At 47.6% G+C, this 19034-nt stretch overlaps 1 protein-coding gene across 4 annotated transcripts in view; it reads left to right on the top strand.

Annotated features, from left to right (window-relative positions):
* Positions 1–19034, top strand: part of dgkh (diacylglycerol kinase, eta) — a 651598-nt gene that overhangs the window by 513328 nt on the left and 119236 nt on the right. For all 4 annotated transcript variants that reach the window (XM_070894157.1, XM_070894158.1, XM_070894156.1 and 1 more), the window contains 2 exons: positions 3060–3151; positions 8578–8677. In XM_070894157.1, coding sequence (XP_070750258.1) covers positions 3060–3151; positions 8578–8677 — 192 coding nt within the window. The remainder of the gene's footprint in view (positions 1–3059; positions 3152–8577; positions 8678–19034) is intronic.

The raw sequence follows: 19034 nt of genomic DNA, 5'->3' as shown, positions 1-19034 counted from the left end.
TTGAAAGTTTTCTTTTCTCCTCCTCTCCCTCTGGGTGAAAGTTGGTGGTGAAGCCCCTTCCTTCCTTCTTTTCCTGGGCTGGTCTCAGGGCTCTCCAGGCAGGAGCAAAAGTTGATAGCTGCTCCTCTCACTGCTCACAGCTCCAACTGAGCAGGACACGCCTCCACTGCTCCACGATTGGTTCCTTGTGCATGAAACTCTTTTTGGAGTTCACCTGCAAAACATAAAGCATTAAACGGTGCCACCCGACCTGGGTGACACTCCAGACATTTACAAGGCCCTTTTTTTTTTCCCCCCCCTTTTTTTTGTTTTTTTTTGTGTTTTTCTTTTTTTGGTTTTTTTTTGGACACTAAAATCACAATTTTCCCCAGTGCCCCCTATAAAAGGGAAGGGGGACACTAAAAGCACCGGCAATTTAAACAAATTAAACTTAAAAACGTAAAATCAAATTAAAATTTGGTTGCCGGGCGTGATGATGCACTCCAGTCCCTCCGGTGCCCACCTCTCGCGGAAGGCCGCGAGCGTACCGGTGGACACCGCGTGCTCCATCTCCAAGGACACCCTGGACCGGATGTAAGAGCGGAAGAGAGGCAGGCAGTCAGGTTGAACGACCCCCTCGACCGCCCGCTGCCTGGACCGGCTGATGGCACCCTTGGCCGTGCCCAGGAGCAGTCCTACGAGGAGGCCTTCGGACCTACCCGCTCCCCTCCGCACAGGGTGCCCAAAGATCAGGAGAGTGGGACTGAAGTGCAGCCAGAATTTCAGGAGCAGCCCCTTCAAATAATGGAACAGGGGCTGCAACCTCGTGCACTCAATAAAAACATGGAACACAGACTCCTCCAGACCGCAGAAATTGCAGGCGGCCTGGGAGTCCGTGAACCGGCTTAAAAATTTGTTGCACGGCACTGCTCCGTGCACCACCCTCCAGGCCAAGTCCCCGATGAATAGTGGGAGGACCCCTGCGTAGAGTGCCCTCCATCGGGGACCCCCGCCTCCTCCGGACGGCAAGATGGTACGCCATGGCGTGTCCGGACGGCCGGCGAGGATGGCAAAGTTGAGGGTGTGCAGGAGCAGCCCGTACAGGAAACCCCTCCGCGCGGAACTGAAAGGCACGGAGGGGATTTTCCTTGTGCATGAATGACAGAAGGATAGTTTGCAGGTGAAGCAGGTAATCAGGAAGGCGAATGGAATGTTGGCCTTCATTGCGAGAGGGATGGAGTACAAAAGCAGGGAGGTCCTGCTGCAACTGTATAGGGTATTGGTAAGGCCGAACCTGGAGTACTGCATGCAGTTTTGGTCACCTTACTTCAGGAAGGATATACTGGCTTTGGAGGGGGTACAGAGACGATTCACTCGGCTGATTCCGGAGATGAGGGGGTTACCTTATGATGATAGATTGAGTAGACTGGGTCTTTACTCGTTGGAGTTCTGAAGGATGAGGGGTGATCTTATAGAAACATTTAAAATAATGAAAGGGATAGACAAGATAGAGGCGGAGAGGTTGTTTCCACTGGTGTCGGGGAGACTAGAACTAGGGGACACAGCCTCAAAATACGGGGGAACCAATTTAAAACCGAGTTGAGAAGGAATTTCTTCTCCCAGAGGGTTGTGAATCTGTGGAATTCTCTGTCCAAGGAAGCAGTTGAGGCTAGCTCATTGAATGTATTCAAGTCACAGATAGATAGATTTTTCACCAATAATGGAATTAAGGGTTACGGGGAGCGGGCGGGTAAGTGGAGCTGAGTCCACGGCCAGATCAGCATGATCTTGTTGAATGGCGGAGCAGGCTCGTGGGGCTAGATGGCCTACTCCTGTTCCTAATTCTTATGTTCTTATGTTCTTATTTCCTAGTGATCTTTATATATTAAAACCAACGCCCTCCCACTTTCGCTTCCCTCAATGAGCTCGTGGTAGCTGCATGAGCTGGGAAGGTTATTTGTGGAAGGTCGGGAGAGTAAGTTGACCTACTCATCGGCCTCTGGCAATATTGTTGTCAGCAATTATCGGGAACTATATTAATTCAACTGGTCTTTCTTACCATCCCCTTTCCATTGGTGCGTCCTCGTACCCACCTGCCCCCAGGGACCCAGATGAGATGGTCTTAATGTGCAGAGGTTAGACTTCAAGTGAGCTATCGTATATTCATGACTCAAGCAAAATACTGTGAATGCTGGAAATCTGAAAATGCTGGAGAACTCTCAGCGGGTCAGGCAGCACTTGTGGAGAGAGAGAGAGACGGTTAACATTTCAGGTCAATGCCCTTTCATTCGAACTGGAGGATGTTAGAGAGTTCACCGTTTTTAAGCAAGTGCTGGGACAGAGAAGAGTGGGGAGGGGAGTTAAGATCAAGAGATTGAGTGGAGGACATTAGTGCTTCAATGACAAGAGGGATGCTGGGACAAGGCAAAAGGGGGCTCGTAATGGAACAAGTAAAGGAACCAAAATGGGTCCCGAGGAGGTGTGAATAATGGCAGCAGAATAACCGAGAGGGAGGGAAGCAGTGAAAATCTGACCGAGGTTAAGGCTCCCGTGGCTCTGGAATGTGGCCGAGAAAGGTGAGTAGACCCCAGGGGTGAGGACCACCCTACCCCTGTGTACATGGGGGCTGCCCACCCCAAGCACCAGCCACACCTCCCCCACCCCCCAGTGGCTCTGGTGCAGCCATCCTCCATTGCCAGCACCATGCTGTCAGAAATGTTCTGTCTTTGTTTTGTATTCATGACTGATTGTGTAAAGACCAAACATAAGCTCGTTTCCAGCGAGTTTAAACTTAAGTACCAAGGACAGTGGATGACAGTGCGAGCACAATGTTGCAGATGCGAGTTTACATAGGAGACATTAGCTGCATCAACTGTGTTTATCATAGAAACATAGAAAATAGGTGCAGGAGTAGGCCATTCGACCCTTCGAGCCTGCACCGCCATTCAATATGATCATGGCTGATCATGCAACTTCAGTCATTAATCGTCAGTCATTAATCAGTAATAAATGCCTAGATAAGCTGTCTTAGATATTTGGGCAATCCGTTACGCCTGGGATGTCTCACCTTCTCCTCTCAGTTTCAGATATCATCCTATGAGAATTCCGTTGCTGCTCATCTCACGAAGATCCTCAACTCAGACCAGCATTCTGTCGTAATATCGTCTGCCAAGTGAGTCACGATGCATGTAATACCTGTGCAAGAAAGTTCGTCGGCTTCCTGAATTTATACAGAACTGTCGGGGGAAAAATATAAGCTGCATAACTGGATATATTGTCTGATCTGAAATAAATATTCCCCCATGGTACAATACTTTTACCCCGTGAGACTTCCCTGTTTGCATTGCATTGGAGGCAGTTCAGAGAAAGTTCACCAGGTTGATTCCTGAGATGAGGGAGTTGACTTATGAAGAAAGGTTGAGTAGGTTGGGCCTCTACTCATTGGAATTCAGAAGAATGAGGGGTGATCTTATCGAAACGTATAAGATTATGAGGGGGCTTGACAAGGTGGATGCAGAGAGGATGTTTCCACTGATGGGGGAGACTAGAACTAGAGGGCATGATCTTAGAATAAGGGGCTGCCCATTTAAAACTGAGATGAGGAGGAATTTCTTCTGAGGGTTGTGGATCTATGAAATTATCTGCCCCAGAGAGCTGTGGAGGCTGGGACATTGAATATATTTGAAGTGGAGATAGACAGATTTTTGAACGATCGGGGAGTAAAGAGTTATGGGGAGCAGGCAGGGAAGTGGAGCTGAGACCATGATCAGATCAGCCATGATCTTATTGAATGGCGGACTCTTGCTCCTATTTCTTATGTTCTTATGGATCAGATGAGAATGAGACTGTCCTTTTCAGCTTTTGCTTATGTTTTTTCGCACACCCTGGAGCTCCTTTGGGTTAATTTACCGACTTGTATCCGTAGATGGCAACAGTGTAAAGTTCACGTGTTCCATTTGGTCAACAGCTGTGGGTTGAGAGTGGTGGCTGCCAACATGGCGGATCCCTAATTTCTACCATGTCGCCGGGATCAAGTTAGGCCTGTGTACAGGAAGGGAGAAAAAGCATGATTAATTCCCTCACGGTCAACCACCTCCAGCAGAGCACAGAAATAGGAGTAGCCCATTTAGCTCCTCGAGCCTGTTCCTCCATTCAGTTACTGGGAATAGTAGCAGAGTGGTTGTGTTACTGGACCAGTAATCCAGAGGCCTGGACTAATGATCCAGAGACATGAGTTCAAATCCCACCACGGCAGCTGGGGAATTTAAATTCAGTTAACTAAATTTGGCCCCTCGAGCCTGCTTCGCCATTCAATAAGATCATGACTGATCTGATATCACTTCCTTTAACCATGAAGGAACCAGAAAGTTTCAGAGATACACACCCACACACACAATGGACATGGTCCAAAGGCACCACACTGGATCAGACCAGACTAGAGAACACTGCTGACTGGACATGGGGAGGATTCTGCTGTGGTCAAATGTTCTTTTTTCAAAAGCTTGGGAATTTAAATTCAGTTAATAAATAAACCTGGAATAAAAAGCTAGTAACGGTGACTGTAAAGCTGCCAGATTGTTGTTAAAAACCCATCTGATTCATCCTTACCCGGTCTGGGCTATATGTGACTCCAGTAATGTCCGTGCCACATGCAGCAAGATCTGGGCTGATAAGTGGCAAGCAATGTTCATACCACACAAGTGCCAGGCAATGACCATCTCCAATAAGAGAGAGTCTAAACACGGCCACTTGACATTCAATGGCATTACCATCGCCGAATCCCTCACCATCAACATCCTGGGAGGTCACCATTGACCAGAAACTTAACTGGACCAGCCACATAAATACTGTGACTACAAGAGCAGGTCAGAGGCTGGGTATTCTGCGGCGAGTGTCTCCCCTCCCAACTCTCCAAAGCTTTTCCACCATCTACAAGGCACAAGTCAGGAGTGTGATGGAATACTCTGCACTTGCCTGGATGAGCGCAGCTCCAACAACACTCAAGAAGCTCGACACCATCCAGGACAAAGCAGCCTGCTTGATCGGCACCCCATCCAACACTCTCCACTATGTGGTTGCATTGTACCATCTATAAGATGCACTGCAGCAACTTGCCAAGGCTTCATCAGCACCTCCCAAACACCTAGAAGGACAAGGGCAGCAGACGCATGGAAACATCATCACCTCCACGTTCCCTTCCAAGTCACACACCGTCCTGACTTGAAAATATATCGGCATTCCTTCATCGTCGCTGGGTCAGAATCCTGGAACTCCCTCCCCAACAGCACTGTGGGAGTACCTTCACCACACGGACTGCAGCGGTTCAAGAAGGTGGCTCACCACCACCTTCTCGAGGGCAATTAGGGATGGGCAATAAATGCTGGCCTTGCCAGCGACGCCCACATCCCAGGAATGACTAACAAAGACCATTGGCTGATCTGTATCTTAACTCGATTTACCCACCTTGGTTCGGTAATCATTAATAATTAACAAAAATCTATCAATCTCAGTTTTGAAATGTTCACGTGAGCCCTAGCCTCAACAGCTTTTGCGGGAGAGATTTCCAGATTCCCACTGCCCTTTGTATGAAGAATTGCTTCCTGATATCGCTCTGAACGGCTTGGCTCTCATTTCAAGGTTAAGCCCCGTTGTTAAGGACTTCCCTATCCCACCAGAGGAAATCGTTCCTTTCTATCTACCCTATTAACTCCTTTAGTCATCTTCAACACCACAATGAGATCATTCCTTCAATTTTTATACTTGAGGGAATACAAGCCTAGTATATGCAACCTGACCTTGTCATTTAACCCTTGTCGCTCTGCTATCACTCTGATGGGTTAGACTGTCGAAGAATAGGATCAGCAGAGTTCTGGGTTTGTTTTCTTTGGAACAGAGGAGGCTGAAGGGAGACCTTAGAGGTGTATAAAATTATGAGGGGCCTGGATAGAATGGATAGGACGGACCTATTTCCCTGGTCAACAACCAGGGGGCATAGATTTTAAATAATTGGTAGGAGGTTTAGAGGGAATTTGAGGGGAAATTTCTTCACCCAGAGGGTGGTGAGGGTCTGGAACTCACTGCCTGAAAGGGTGGTAGAGGCAGAAACCTTCACCACATTTAAAAAGTACTTGGATGTGCACTTGAAGTGCCGTAAGCTACAGGGCTACGGACCAAGAGCTGGAAAGTGGGATTAGGCTGGATAGCTCTTGGTCGGCCGACACGGACACGATGGGCTGAATGGCCTCCTCCCGTGCTGTAAATTTCTACGATTCTATTATATGGAAGCAGGCTGCTTTCTGCTTGTTTTTTTAAAAAAAAGACAAACAAACCTATTAAATCTGATTACCTGCTGGCAAGTGAAAACATTGTGTCACAAAAACACATTTAGACATGTGTGTGGATTTGCACAACTGTATGCACTGAAACTCTACAGGTCTCAACATGTGCAAATCCTGGTATTGCTCAGTTTGAATAAATGCTTCAAACAATGGAAAGTAAACTGGCAACGTGGTGGGTTTTCTTTAGTTCAGCCGAACTTGCTTCTCTGGCCTTGTACAGAATAATTTAATGAACGCAATATATCGCTTCCTTTAACCATGAAGGAAGCAGAAAGTTTCAGAGAGACACAAACACACAATGGCCATGGTCCAAAGGCAGCGCACTGGATCAGACCAGACCAGACCAGCTGCTGACTGGACGTGGGGAGGTTTCTGCTGTGGTCAAATGTTCTAGTTCCTCCTTGGGTAAAGAAGTTAATTTAGTGCGTTCAGTAAGTTACTTCACACTAAGGGAGTCGAGGGTTATGGGGAGTGGGCAGGGAAGTGGACTTGAGCCCAAGATCAGATCAGCCATGATCTCATTGAATGACAGAGCAGGCTCGAGGGGCCCAAATGGCCTACTCCTGCTCCTATTTCTTATGGTCTTATGAAAATATGAACCAATTCATGTTTTTGCTGAATAAACGGAGCAGATGATTCACTTGAGCACATTGGAGAGAGCTGCCTGCAATTACTGCCCTGGGATAGATATCAGGACCACATTGCTGGGCCGTTTCATGCTGATGTGTTCTAATTAGCCTCCCACTCCATCCTGTTTATTATTCTCTGACTTCCTTGATGAATTTTCAATGAAGTGATGCTCCACAGGTGAGGAGCAGTGTATTTATGATGTATTGTGGAACAAAAGACCCTGGTGTAGAATCAGTGCAACAGCCGTCCAAATGCAGGGAATGGCTGGCGACTGTTTTAGTGAGTGGTGTGCAGTGTGTGGCACTTTTTAGCAATCCAGTCCTTTGCTGCTGTGATTCTCATGTCAACAAACTTGAGGAGTAGCGTTACCAACTCTCCAGCATTGCCCTGGAGTCAGGGGCCCTCAAATCTGCCACCAAGCTCATGGTCTACAGGGCTGTAGTGACACCCGCCCTCCTGTATGGCTCAGAGACATGGACCATGTACAGTAGACACCTCAAATCGCTGGAGAAATACCACCAACTATGCCTCCGCAAGATCCTGCAAATCCCCTGGGAGGACAGACACACCAACGTTAGCATCTTCGACCAGGCCAACATCCCCAGCATTGAAGCACTGACCACACTCGATCAGCTCCGCTGGGCAGGCCACATTGTTTGCATGCCAGACACGAGACTCCCAAAGCAAGCGCTCTACTCGAAACTCCTTTACAGCAAACGAGCCAAAGGTGGGCAGAGGAAACATTTCAGGGACACCCTCAAAGCCTCCCTGATAAAGTGCAACATCCCCACCGACACCTGGGAATCCCTGGCCAAAGACCACCCTAAGTGGAGGAAGTGCATCCGGGAGGGCGCTGAACACCTCGAGTCTCATCGCCGAGAGCATGCAGAAACCAAGTGCAGGCAGCGGAAAGAGCGTACAGCAAACTAGTCCCAACCACCCTTACCCTTAACAACTATCTGTCCGACCTGTGACAGGGACTGTGATTCTTGTATTGGACTGTTCAGCCGCCTAAGGACTCATGTTAAGAGTGGAAGCAAGTCTTCCTCGATTCTGAGGGACTGCCTTTGATGATGATGATGATGGAGTAGCCAGGGATTACTGCCTGATCGCCAGGTAACTCAGGAGAACAATTAATTGGGCAATACAAATATTGTTTGATCACTTTGTTTATTAGCTATATGAATATTGGATATGGGGGAGGGGGGGACAAACTGACATAAGAACATAAGAAATAGGAGCAGGGTAGGCCATTTGGCCCCTCGAGCCTGTTCCGCCATTCAGTAAGATCATGGGTGATCTGATCATGGACTCTGCTCCATTTCCCCGCCCGCTTCCCATAACCCTTCACTTCATTATCGTTCAAAAATCTGTCTGTCTCCGCCTTAAATATATTCAATGACAATTGGGTACTGAAGAGTCTATTCACTTTCTGATTGGCTGTGGGAGGGCGATGCACTGCAAGGATGGACAGGTTGGCGACCAATGGCAGGAGTGTGTGGGGGTGGAGTGGTTGGCGGCAGGAGGTCATGTGATGACACCTCCTGGCATATGCCCAACTTGAGTTGGCAACCCTGTTCAGGAGGCAGCACTAATGTAATCAGATTAATTTTCACATTTTGTCTCCTAGAATTCTGTGTGAGACTGTGAAGGACTTTGTTGCCAAAGTTGGCAAATCGTATGAAAAGACCAACGAAAATACAGAGGAGAGTGAAACGCTAGCCAATAAAGTAAGCATTAAGACATGTATTATTTTTCGGGCACTTTGGTTGGCTTGCACTGATGATTCTAAATCATCAAAGGTGGAAATTCTGATCAACAGACTTAAGCACCGAGTCAGAAGGTCGTGGGTTCAAGTCCCACTCCAGGGACTGGAGCACAAAAATCTAGGCTGACACTCTAGTGCGGTGCTGAGGGAGTGCTGCACTGCCGGAGGTGCCGTCTTTCGCATGAGACGTTAAACCGAGGTCCCGTCTGCATCTGCCATCTCGGATGGATGTAAGAGATCATATATACAAAAGCAAAATATGTACAAAAGAGATCATATTTCGAAGAAGCGCAGGCGAGTTCTCCCCGGTGTCCTGGCCAATATTTCAACCTCAACCAACATCATTGCAACCAGGTAATCTGGTCATTATCTCATTGCTGTTTGTGGGAGCTTGCTGTGCGCAAATTGGCTGCTGCGTTTCCCACATTACAACAGTGACTGCACTTCAAAAGTGCTTCATTGGTTGTAGAGCGCTTTGGGACGTCCGGTGGTCGTGAAAAGCGCTATATAAATGCTCTTTCTTTCTGAACGCTTCACACACTGATACTGTACCCCTCTGTGTGCTGTATATATGTAGCTATTAACCCATTCATTTTGAACAAATTAATGTCTGCCTAAAAATGGCACGCAGAATGTGTTCAGCATCTAGGTGTGAAATTTACTAATCAGAATTTCTACCCTGACATGTTGGGAGAGAGCTTGTAGTGGGAACGATGGATTTCAAGCGATGTTATGATGGTTGAGTTCCATTTGTTGACATTCTTTCAGTTGTGAAGGAGTTCTCTTTCTTTATCCATCTGTCAGAGTTTCAAACACGTATTAATCCACTAGAAAGTTAATAATCCAACCACACATAATTTCAGTAAAAGTGTGTATGTTTAAAGGTTCGGGGATCCATTTTGTGTGGAAATCTAGCTTTTTGGTCAAAATTAGCGAGCAGAACAATGCTATCCAACTATTAGGGTTGCAGATTACAACATAAATTGTATGATGTTGTCCTTCTGCCATCAAGCTTCACACAAAGGGGGCACATTTCGGCAATCCAGGCTAAGTTCCCACACGATTTCCCTCTGTGTTGGTCCATTAAAATGAAATCAATACACGGAAAATCATGCCAGCCATGATTCAGGGCTGCTCACAGCCAGGGCAAAATTCCAGATATAAACTCCCTTTGCACAAAGTTGTAGGGCAGGAATCCTAAAGTGTAAAATTCAGCCTTATACAACACAGTTGATGGCTGCAGGCTTAATCCATGATCGGAGAAGAATTTCCCCAGGCTGCAACACCAACAACTTGCATTTATATAGCACCATTAACAGAGCAAAAATGAAGTAAGGCATGTAACAGGAGCGTCATCAAATAAGGAGGTAACAGTGGACAAAGAGATAGACTTTAAGGAGATTCTTAAAGAGAGGTTTAGGGAGGTGTAATGTCTTTGCTTCAAGGGTTCTTTGCTTATGAATTCATAGCAACACCTTGCCATTAAGAACCAGTCGGTTTATTAGCAAAAGGTTTAACAACCACACTACACATTACTAGTTCATCTACCAGGCTCACAACCACCTGCCTCATCGTGGATTCCCCAAACCCAACTGGCTGGGATTTTATTGAGTCTTGTGAATGATACGTCCTTACTATACAGTATAAATGAACACGAGGCCCATGCTTGAGAGAAGGTCAGTCTATGACCTGTCCTTTATTCCTTAGCACTCAAGTGCAGGAAGTGGGTGGAGCTTCCCCTTTTATATCTGAAGGTCCAGCTTAGGAGTGTCTCCCACAAGTTCACTACCTAGTGGTCATTGTTCTCACAGTGTACAACTTAGGTCAGATTATACATGGGTTACATTGCTGGTTGAATACATGACATCACCTCCCCCCCCCCCCCCCAAAGTCTTATTGGGATCACAGGTTGAGTCTCTCTGGTGGTTTACGCTCTCTTATAGAGCGCCTGAGTGTCTGCTGTTTGCGGTGCCTCAGGCCTGTCCGGACTGCCCACAGTGACTGGGCTCTCCTCCCTTTGGTCCCTGTGTTCGGTCACCTGTGGAGGAGGGAACTCTATATTGTGTTCTCCCTCTGCTGCTTCTATGGGGTTGCTGAACCTTCTTTTTGTTTGATCCACATGTTTGCAGCAGATTTGTCCATTGGTAAGTTTAACTACCAAAATCCTATTTCCCTCTTTGGCAATCACAGTGCCTGCGAGCCATTTGGACCCTGCAGCGTAGTTGAGGACAAAAACAGGGTCATTTACATCAATACATCGCGCCCTCGCATTCCTGTCATGGTAGTCACACTGTGACTGGCGCCTGCTGTTGACAATTTCTTTCATGGTGGGGTGTATAAGGGATAACTGGGTTTTGAGCTCTGCGGATGGAACCCCTGTGAGCGAGTGTGGTCGGGATCTGTAGGCCAACAGGAAGCGTGATAAGCGGCTTTGTAGGAAACCCCCATGGATTCTGAGCATCCCCTATTTGATTATCTGCACTGCTCGTTCTGCCTGGCCATTTGAGGCCAGCTTGAACGGTGCTGTTCTGACATGGTTAATTCCATTGCCTGCCATGAAGTCCTGGAATTCAGTGCTTGTGAAGCACGGGCCATTGTCGCTGACCAAGGTGTCCGGTAGACTGTGGGCGGCAAACATTGCCCGTAGACTTTCTACCGTGGCAGAGGATGTGCTTGAATTTAAAATGTCATACTCGATCCATTTGGAGTAGGCGTCTACTACAACCAAAAAAATTTTTCCCATGAAAGGACCTGCATAGTCCACATGGATGCGTGACCAAGGCTTGGCGGGCCATGGCCAGGGGCTAAGGGGGGCTTCCCCTGGGTGCATTGCCCAGCTGGGCACACGTGTTGCACTTGCGAACACAAAGTTCCAGATCTGCATCTATCCCTGGCCACCAAACGTGTGACCTGGTAATTGCCTTCATTATGCCAATGCCCAGGTGCTCATTGTGGAGTTCTCTGATGAACACCTCTCTGCCCATCTGGGGCATGACTACGCGGTTTCCCCACAGTAGGCAATCGGCCTGAATCGAGAGTTCATCCCTGCGCCTGTGAAATGGTTTAAATTCCTCAGGGCAGGCCCTGTAAGTGGCTGCCCAGTCCCCATTCAGGACATATTTCTTGACTAGAGACAATAGTGGGTCTCTATTTGTCCAGACTTTAATCTGACGGGCTGTCACGGGTGAGCCTTCACTTCCGAAAGCTTCAACAGCCATGACCATCTCAGCAGCATGCTCGGTAGCCCCCTCAGTGGTGGCTAGTGGGAGCCTACTGAGTGCATCGGTGCAGTTTTCGGTGCCCGGTCTGTGCCGAATTGTGTAGTCATAGGCGGCTAACGTGAATGCCCACCTCTGTATGCGGGCCGATGCATTTGCATTTATGGCCTTGTTGTCGGCCAAAAGGGACGTTAGGGATTTGTGATCTGTCTCCAGCTCAAATTTCCTGCCAAACAGATACTGGTACATTTTCTTTACCACATATACACATGCAAGCGCCTCCTTTTCTACCATCTCGTAGCCCCTTTCTGCCTGGGACAGACTTCTGGAGGCATAAGCTACCGGCTGTAACTGACCCTTGGCATTGACATGCTGCAACACACACCCGACACCATAGGACGATGCATTGCATGTTAACACAAGTTTCTTACATGGATCATATAGCGTTAACAGATTGTTGGAACATAACAAATTGCGTGCGCTATCAAAAGCCCTTTCCTGGCTGTCCCCCCAGACCCATTTGCGACCTTTGCGTAGGAGCACGTGTAGCGGCTCTAGCAGCGTGCTCAATTTGGGAAGAAAGTCACCAAAATAGTTCAGGAGCCCCAGGAACGAACGTGTTACGGGGTCTGGGTGCTCTCTGGATCGCTTCCGTCTTGGACGCAGTAGGGCTGATCCCATCTGATGCTACCCTCATCCCCAGGAATTCTACCTCTGGAGCTAGGAAGACGCACTTCGCCTTTTTCAGTTGCAGCCCTACCTGGTCCAGTCTGTGTAGCACCTCCTCCAGGTTGTGGAGGTGTTCTTCTGTATCGTAACCCGTGATGAGGATGTCGTCCTGAAAAACCACCGTCCCTGGAATCGACTTGAGGCTTTCCATATTTCGTTGGAAGATCGCGGCGGCCGAGCGAATCCCGAACGGACATCTTTGTACTCAAACAACCCCTTGTGTGTCGTGATGGTGGTCAGCTTCTTCGACTCACTCACCAGCTCCTGGGTGATGTAAGCTGAGGTCAGGTCCAATTTTGAAAAAAGTTTATCACCGTATAGCGTCGCAAAGAGGTCCTCCGCTCTCGGTAGCGGGTACTGGTCTTGGAGTGACACCCGATTGATGGTGGCCTTGTAATCACCACATATCCTGACCGACCCATCCGCCTTGAGCACCGGCACAATTGGGCTCGCCCAGTCACTGAATTCGACTGGCGAGATGATGCCTTCCCTCAACAGGTGGTCCAATTCGCCTTCTATCTTTTCCCGCATCACGTACGGCACCGCTCTGGCCTTGTGGTGTACTGGCCTGGCGTCCGGGTTTATGTGAATCACTACCTTGGCCCCCATGAAAGTGCCAATGCCGGGTTGAAATAATGAGTCAAATTTGTCCAGGATCTGTGAGCATGATACTCGCTCCACAGAGGAAATTGCATTGACATCGCCCCATTTTCAGTTCATGACAGCAAGCCAACTCCTCCCCAATAGTGCGGAGCTGTCCCCCGGAACAACCCAGAGTGGCAACCTGTTCTCCGAATCTTTGTGGGTCACGACTACCGTGGCGCTGCCTAGCACCGGAATGATCTGCTTTGTGTATGTCCGTAGCTGTGCGTCAATCGGCGATAATTTTGGCCTCCTGGCCTTGGATGCCCACAACTTTTCAAACTGTTTGATACCCATCAGGGACTGGCTGGCCCCCGTGTCTAGCTCCATTGATACTGGGATGCCATTGAGGAGCACTTTCATCATTATCGGTGGCGTCCTGGTGTATGAACTGTATACGTGCTCCACATGAACTCGCTGAACTTCAGCTTCCAGCGATTTCCCCCAGCGTTCATTTCTGCAATATCTGCAGGTATTTTGCACATCTCTGCAAACTCCGGCTGAGTGTGTGCCTCCACGCCTCTAACATGAACTGCTGTTGGAAACAAAAGGTCCCATGCCAGTCGATCGTTCCTGACTGCCCCTGTTTTTGTCCTTGAGTGCGCCATTAACAGGTGTTGATGGCCCCATTACTGGCCGCATTGTCCCTTGCAGTGGTGTGAATCGCCGTTCAGTTTGACATTGTCTCTGTCGAACTCCCCCTCTGGGTTCGACTACATGTTGGGGCATGCCCGATTGCCCTTGTTTGCCTGGAGAACTGTGTACTGCTTTAACAATGTTGAATCTCTGTCCCAACCATTCCTTAACACAGTACCTCTCGTCTGTTCTGCTAGTGGCCATGCTCGCGTGGTTTAAATCCCAGTTTCTCATCGCCATTGATACGTCCTTACTATACAGCATAAATGCACACGAGGCCCATGCTTGAGAGAAGGTCAGTCTGTGACCTGTCCTTTATTCCTTAGCACTCAAGAGCAGGAAGTGGGTAGGGCTTCCCCTTTTATATCTGAAGGTCCAGGTTAGGAGTGTCTCCCACAAGTTCACCACCTAGTGGTCATTGTTCTCACAGTGTACAACTTAGGTCAGATTATACATGGATTACAATGCTGGTTGAATACATGATAGTGAGCATCACGTGACTGGCTAAGCCACTCACAACTCAACAGCTCTACAAACCTGTGAGCATCCTCATAGATACATACATTACAGGAGGGAATTCCAGAGCTTGGAGCATAGGCAGCTGAAGGCATGGCCGCCAATTATGAGGTGAAGGAAATCGGAATGCGCAAGAGGCCAAAATTGGAGGAGCGCAGAGATCTCGGAGGGTTGTGGGGTTGGAGGAAGTTACAGAGATCGGGAGGGAGAGGCCATGGAGGGATCTGAAAACAAAGATGAGAATTTTTAAATCGTGAGCTACATATAGAAGAGAACATTTAATCCTCACTCGTAAAAGCAGAAAAGGCAGGGGCTGTGCAGCAGGTCCGACAGCAATTGAAAGGCCACGAAATGTTCATATTTTGGGCATAAGCCTAATTGAGGTGCCACGGACATCATATTGGGCCGAAAATTGCGGGTCGGAGGCTTCCTGCGTACGAACACCTCTGACCCGAAACTACCTGTTGATCCCGAAGAAACGTAGGAGGTCTTTATTCGCTGTGCAGTGCGCGGGGATCTGCCTTCCACGTACGGACATCTGTATTGGAATCATGTGGGCCTGCCCCACCAATCACTATCGAGTATTCTCATCGATAAAATTGGGAACTCCGTTTGTACGAGTTCCCATTACTATCAATGAGAAACCCCCCCCTAAAACAAGAAACACAGCACAATAAGTAAAAAATACAACTCACATATTTAAAATTAATTGAAATTAAATGTAATGAAATGTTTTCAAAAATAAAATATTTTTTGGAATTTTTTTTTTGTTTTTAATATGGTTAAAAGTAAACGTACCTTAACGGACAGGGTTTTTAATATAAATAGGAGTGATGTAAATTACATTTTTCTATGTTTTAAAAGTTGCTGCTAAAAGTTAGCTATATACCTGCTTTTACCAGGCGTAAGAGTTTGAAGGACATTTGCTGGGCAAGAGTTGGTCAAATAGCCCAATCTGTCAAATAGCCCAAGATGTCCTTCCTGTGGGGATGCGTAGAATCTGTCTGACGAAATTTTGACAGATCGGAAAAGCCGGTTTTCGGGGCGGAATGTGCATGCGCATAGAACCAGCTTTTACGAGGCCTTTCCGGGTCCGTGTGCACTTTGTTCACACCCGGAGAGGCCGAGTTGTTCGGCCCATCAAATATGAGCGATGTCGGACAGATACCAACAGAAACATTTTTACACAAGGTAGGATGCATTACTGGAGTTAGTGATTGAAGCCAAGACTATGCTAACATTTAAGAATAGTTTAGATAGGTGGTTGAAGGAAAGGGGGATAAGAGGATATGGGAACAGGACGGGCACATGGGATTAGGACTTTGCTCGTGTGGAGGATAAACATCAGCTCGGACTGGTAGGGCCGAAAGGCTTGTTTCACTGCTGTAATTTCTGTATAATTCTAAATCTCTATAATTCACAATTGAATGCTCCATTTAGTGCAAAGCTATAGCTTACTGACTTAACTCAGGGAAGCTAAATGACATCCTTTCCAGGTAGACTGACTGAATCAGCCAGCAGGCATTCTGTCAGCCTGCTGCCCCCAGTCACGAGATGTTGCGGGAGATTTGAAGCCGACATGCAGCTCGTGGGCTTTCCCTCTCATTCTGCCGGGAGTGACTGTTGATCTTTACCTCTGACACCTTGAGAATTGCCAGCTTAAACAACAGCATAAGGAACCGAAGGATGCATTTTGTGGAAGCAAGAACTTGTATTTATATATCAAAGTTCCTTCATCGCTGGTTAAGCACCCTAGCTAACACCATCATGGGAGCACCATCACCACAAGAATGACTGTGGTTCAAGCAGAAGGCCCATCACCACCACCTAGGGAAGGGTGATAAACGTGGCCTTGCTAGTGGGAAGGCCCATCACCTAGGGATGGGTAATAAACATGGCCTTGCTCGTGGGAAACCCCATCACCAAGGGATGGGTGATAAACGTGGCCTTGCTCCTGGGAAGGCCCATCACCGAGGGATGGGTAATAAACATGGCCTTGCTAGTGGGAAAGCCCATCACCTAGGGATGGGTGATAAACATGGCCTTACTAGTGGGAAGGCCCATCACCGAGAGATGGGTAATAAACATGGCCTTACTAGTGGGAAGGCCCATCACCAAGGGATGGGTAATAAATGTAGCCTTGCCAGAATTGCCCACATCCCAAGAACATTTTTTATAAAAACGGATGTCTCAAAGCACTTTGCAGCCAATGAATTATTTTTGAAGCGCAGTCAGTGTTTTGAAGGTAAAAATGCCAGGCAAATAGCAGTGAGATGAATGGTCTGTTTTTGTTGGCGTTGCTTGAGGGATAGCCAGGACAATGGGAGAAAGCCCTTACTTAAATAATAATAACTATTATTTATATAGCATCTTTAATGTAGTAAAACGTCCCCAGGCGCTTCACAACAGTGTTACAGACAAACAGATAAATTTGACACCGAGCCACAAAAGAAGAATTGAAGGCAGATGATCAAAAGCTTGTTTAAAGAGGTAGGTTTTAACGAGTGTCTTAAAGGAAGAAAGAGAGGTGGAAAGGTTTAGGGAGGGAGTTCCAGAGCTGAAGGCACGGCCACCATGGTTGAGCAGTTATAATGAGAGATGCTCAGGAGGGCAGAATTTGAGGAGCGCAGACATCTTGTGGGGTTGTGAGGATAGTCAATGAGATAAAATAAAATAGTCTCATGGGATCTTTATGTTAAATGAACAGGCAGACTAGGCCTTGGTTTAACACCTTGTCCAAAAGACGGCACCTCCACCGATGCAGTACTTCTTCAACAGACACTGAAGGGATAGCTTAGATTATGTGGTTGATCCCTGGCGTGGGGCTTGTATCCACAACCTTCTGACACCGAGGCAGGAGGCTATCTACTGAGACACGGCTGACTGGAGCAGGGTCTCACTCAATGGGAACACAGATTGGAGAATTGGTCTTTGGGGGGGGGGGGGCGGTGGGGGAGAGGGGTGGAGGGGGGAGGGTGGAGGAGGGGGGTGGGGGTGGAGGGTGGGGGGAGGTGGGGGGAGGGAGGGAGGGGGGGGTGAGGGGAGGGATGGGGGGGTGAGGGGAGGGGAAGGAGGGGGGGAGGGAGGGGGTGGTTGGTGGGGGGGGAGGGGAGAGGGGTGTGGGGAGAGGGGTGTGGGGGGAGTCTGTGCACTCTGACCTCTGCATCCCATTCAGTTATCCACACTTCCGTTGAGCGAGACTTTCCCCCACGCCCAGTGGGAATTTGGGAGTCTCTCAAATCCACCCTGCAGTCTTCAACTGAATTGAAAATAACCCTAGCGATAAAGCATTTGATTCAGGTTTACTCATCGCGGGTTCGAAGTGTTGTCCGTCCCCAGAATTTGATCAGTTTGAAACTTGATGTGCAGTTTGAGCAGAGTCAGAACTCAGTACAGTCATGACCCCCAGCATGAGAATTTCATTTTTGTTTCAGTAATAAATTGAAGAAAACCAAAAGAGGACTAATTTGTGTTAAGTACAAAAATGCAGATCAAATACTACTTTCAATTTTTTTTTTAAAGCCATATTCAGGTACAGCAAATGATCAGGAAGGCAAATGGAATGTTGGCCTTTATTGTAAGGGGAATAGAGTATAAAAGCAGAGAAGTCCTGCTACAACTGTATAGGGTATTGGAGAGGCCACACCCGGAGTACTGCATACAGTTTTGGTCTCTCTATTTAAGGAAGGATATACTTGCATTTGAGACTGTTCAGAAAAGGTTCACTAGGTTGATTCCGGAGATGACGGGGTTGACTTATGGAAGATAGGTTGAGTAGATTGGGCCTATACACATTGGAGTTCAGAAGAATGAGAGGTGATCTTATCGAAACATATAAGATTATGAGGGGGCTAGATAAGGTGGATGCAGAGAGGATATTTCCACTCATAAGGGAAACTAAAACGAGGGGACATAGTCTCAGAATAAGGGGCTGCCCATTTAAACCTGAGATGAGGAGGAATTTCTTCTCTCAGAGGGTTGTAAATCTGTGGAATTCTCTGCTCCTGAGAGCTGTGGAGGCTGGGTCATTGAATATATTTAAGGTGGAGACAGATAGATTTTTGAACGATAAGGGAATAAAGGGTTGTGGAGAGTGGGCAGGAAAGTGGAACTTAGTCAGTGATCAGATCAGCCATGATCTTATTGAATGGCGGAGCAGGCTTGGGGGGGCCAGGTGGCCTACTCCTACTCCTGTTTCTTACGTTCTTAGGTACATCCCACAATTGTTCATCCATCTGTTAGCACTTGTCAATCTCTAAATAAAGCCTGTCTTTCTGATGAAGTATTTGTCAAACCTTTTTATGGTAATGGAAGAGAGAAAGGAGCCCGAAGCCTTGTGTATATCATTTTGTCCCAGTGATGTATATCAGTCTGATTTATGTCCTCTGTCATGTTTGTGAAACACATCTTCATTCATATGAAGACCCCTCAGGCCTCTGTCACCTGTGATATATCACTGGGGTAATTTACAAAGCTTTGCTTCCACTGTGCTTGCCATTACTCAAGAAATGGAGGAAACACAAATTTAAGTTGCAGGTGGCATGGCCACCCGCCCAAAGCCAGCGGGCTCCTTCTTCA

The sequence above is a fragment of the Pristiophorus japonicus genome, chromosome 11 (genome assembly GCF_044704955.1).
Source record: "Pristiophorus japonicus isolate sPriJap1 chromosome 11, sPriJap1.hap1, whole genome shotgun sequence".
Taxonomy (NCBI): domain Eukaryota; kingdom Metazoa; phylum Chordata; class Chondrichthyes; family Pristiophoridae; genus Pristiophorus; species Pristiophorus japonicus.
The sequence above is the reverse complement of the archived record's forward strand: the minus strand, read 5'-3'. Positions and strand labels throughout refer to the sequence as shown.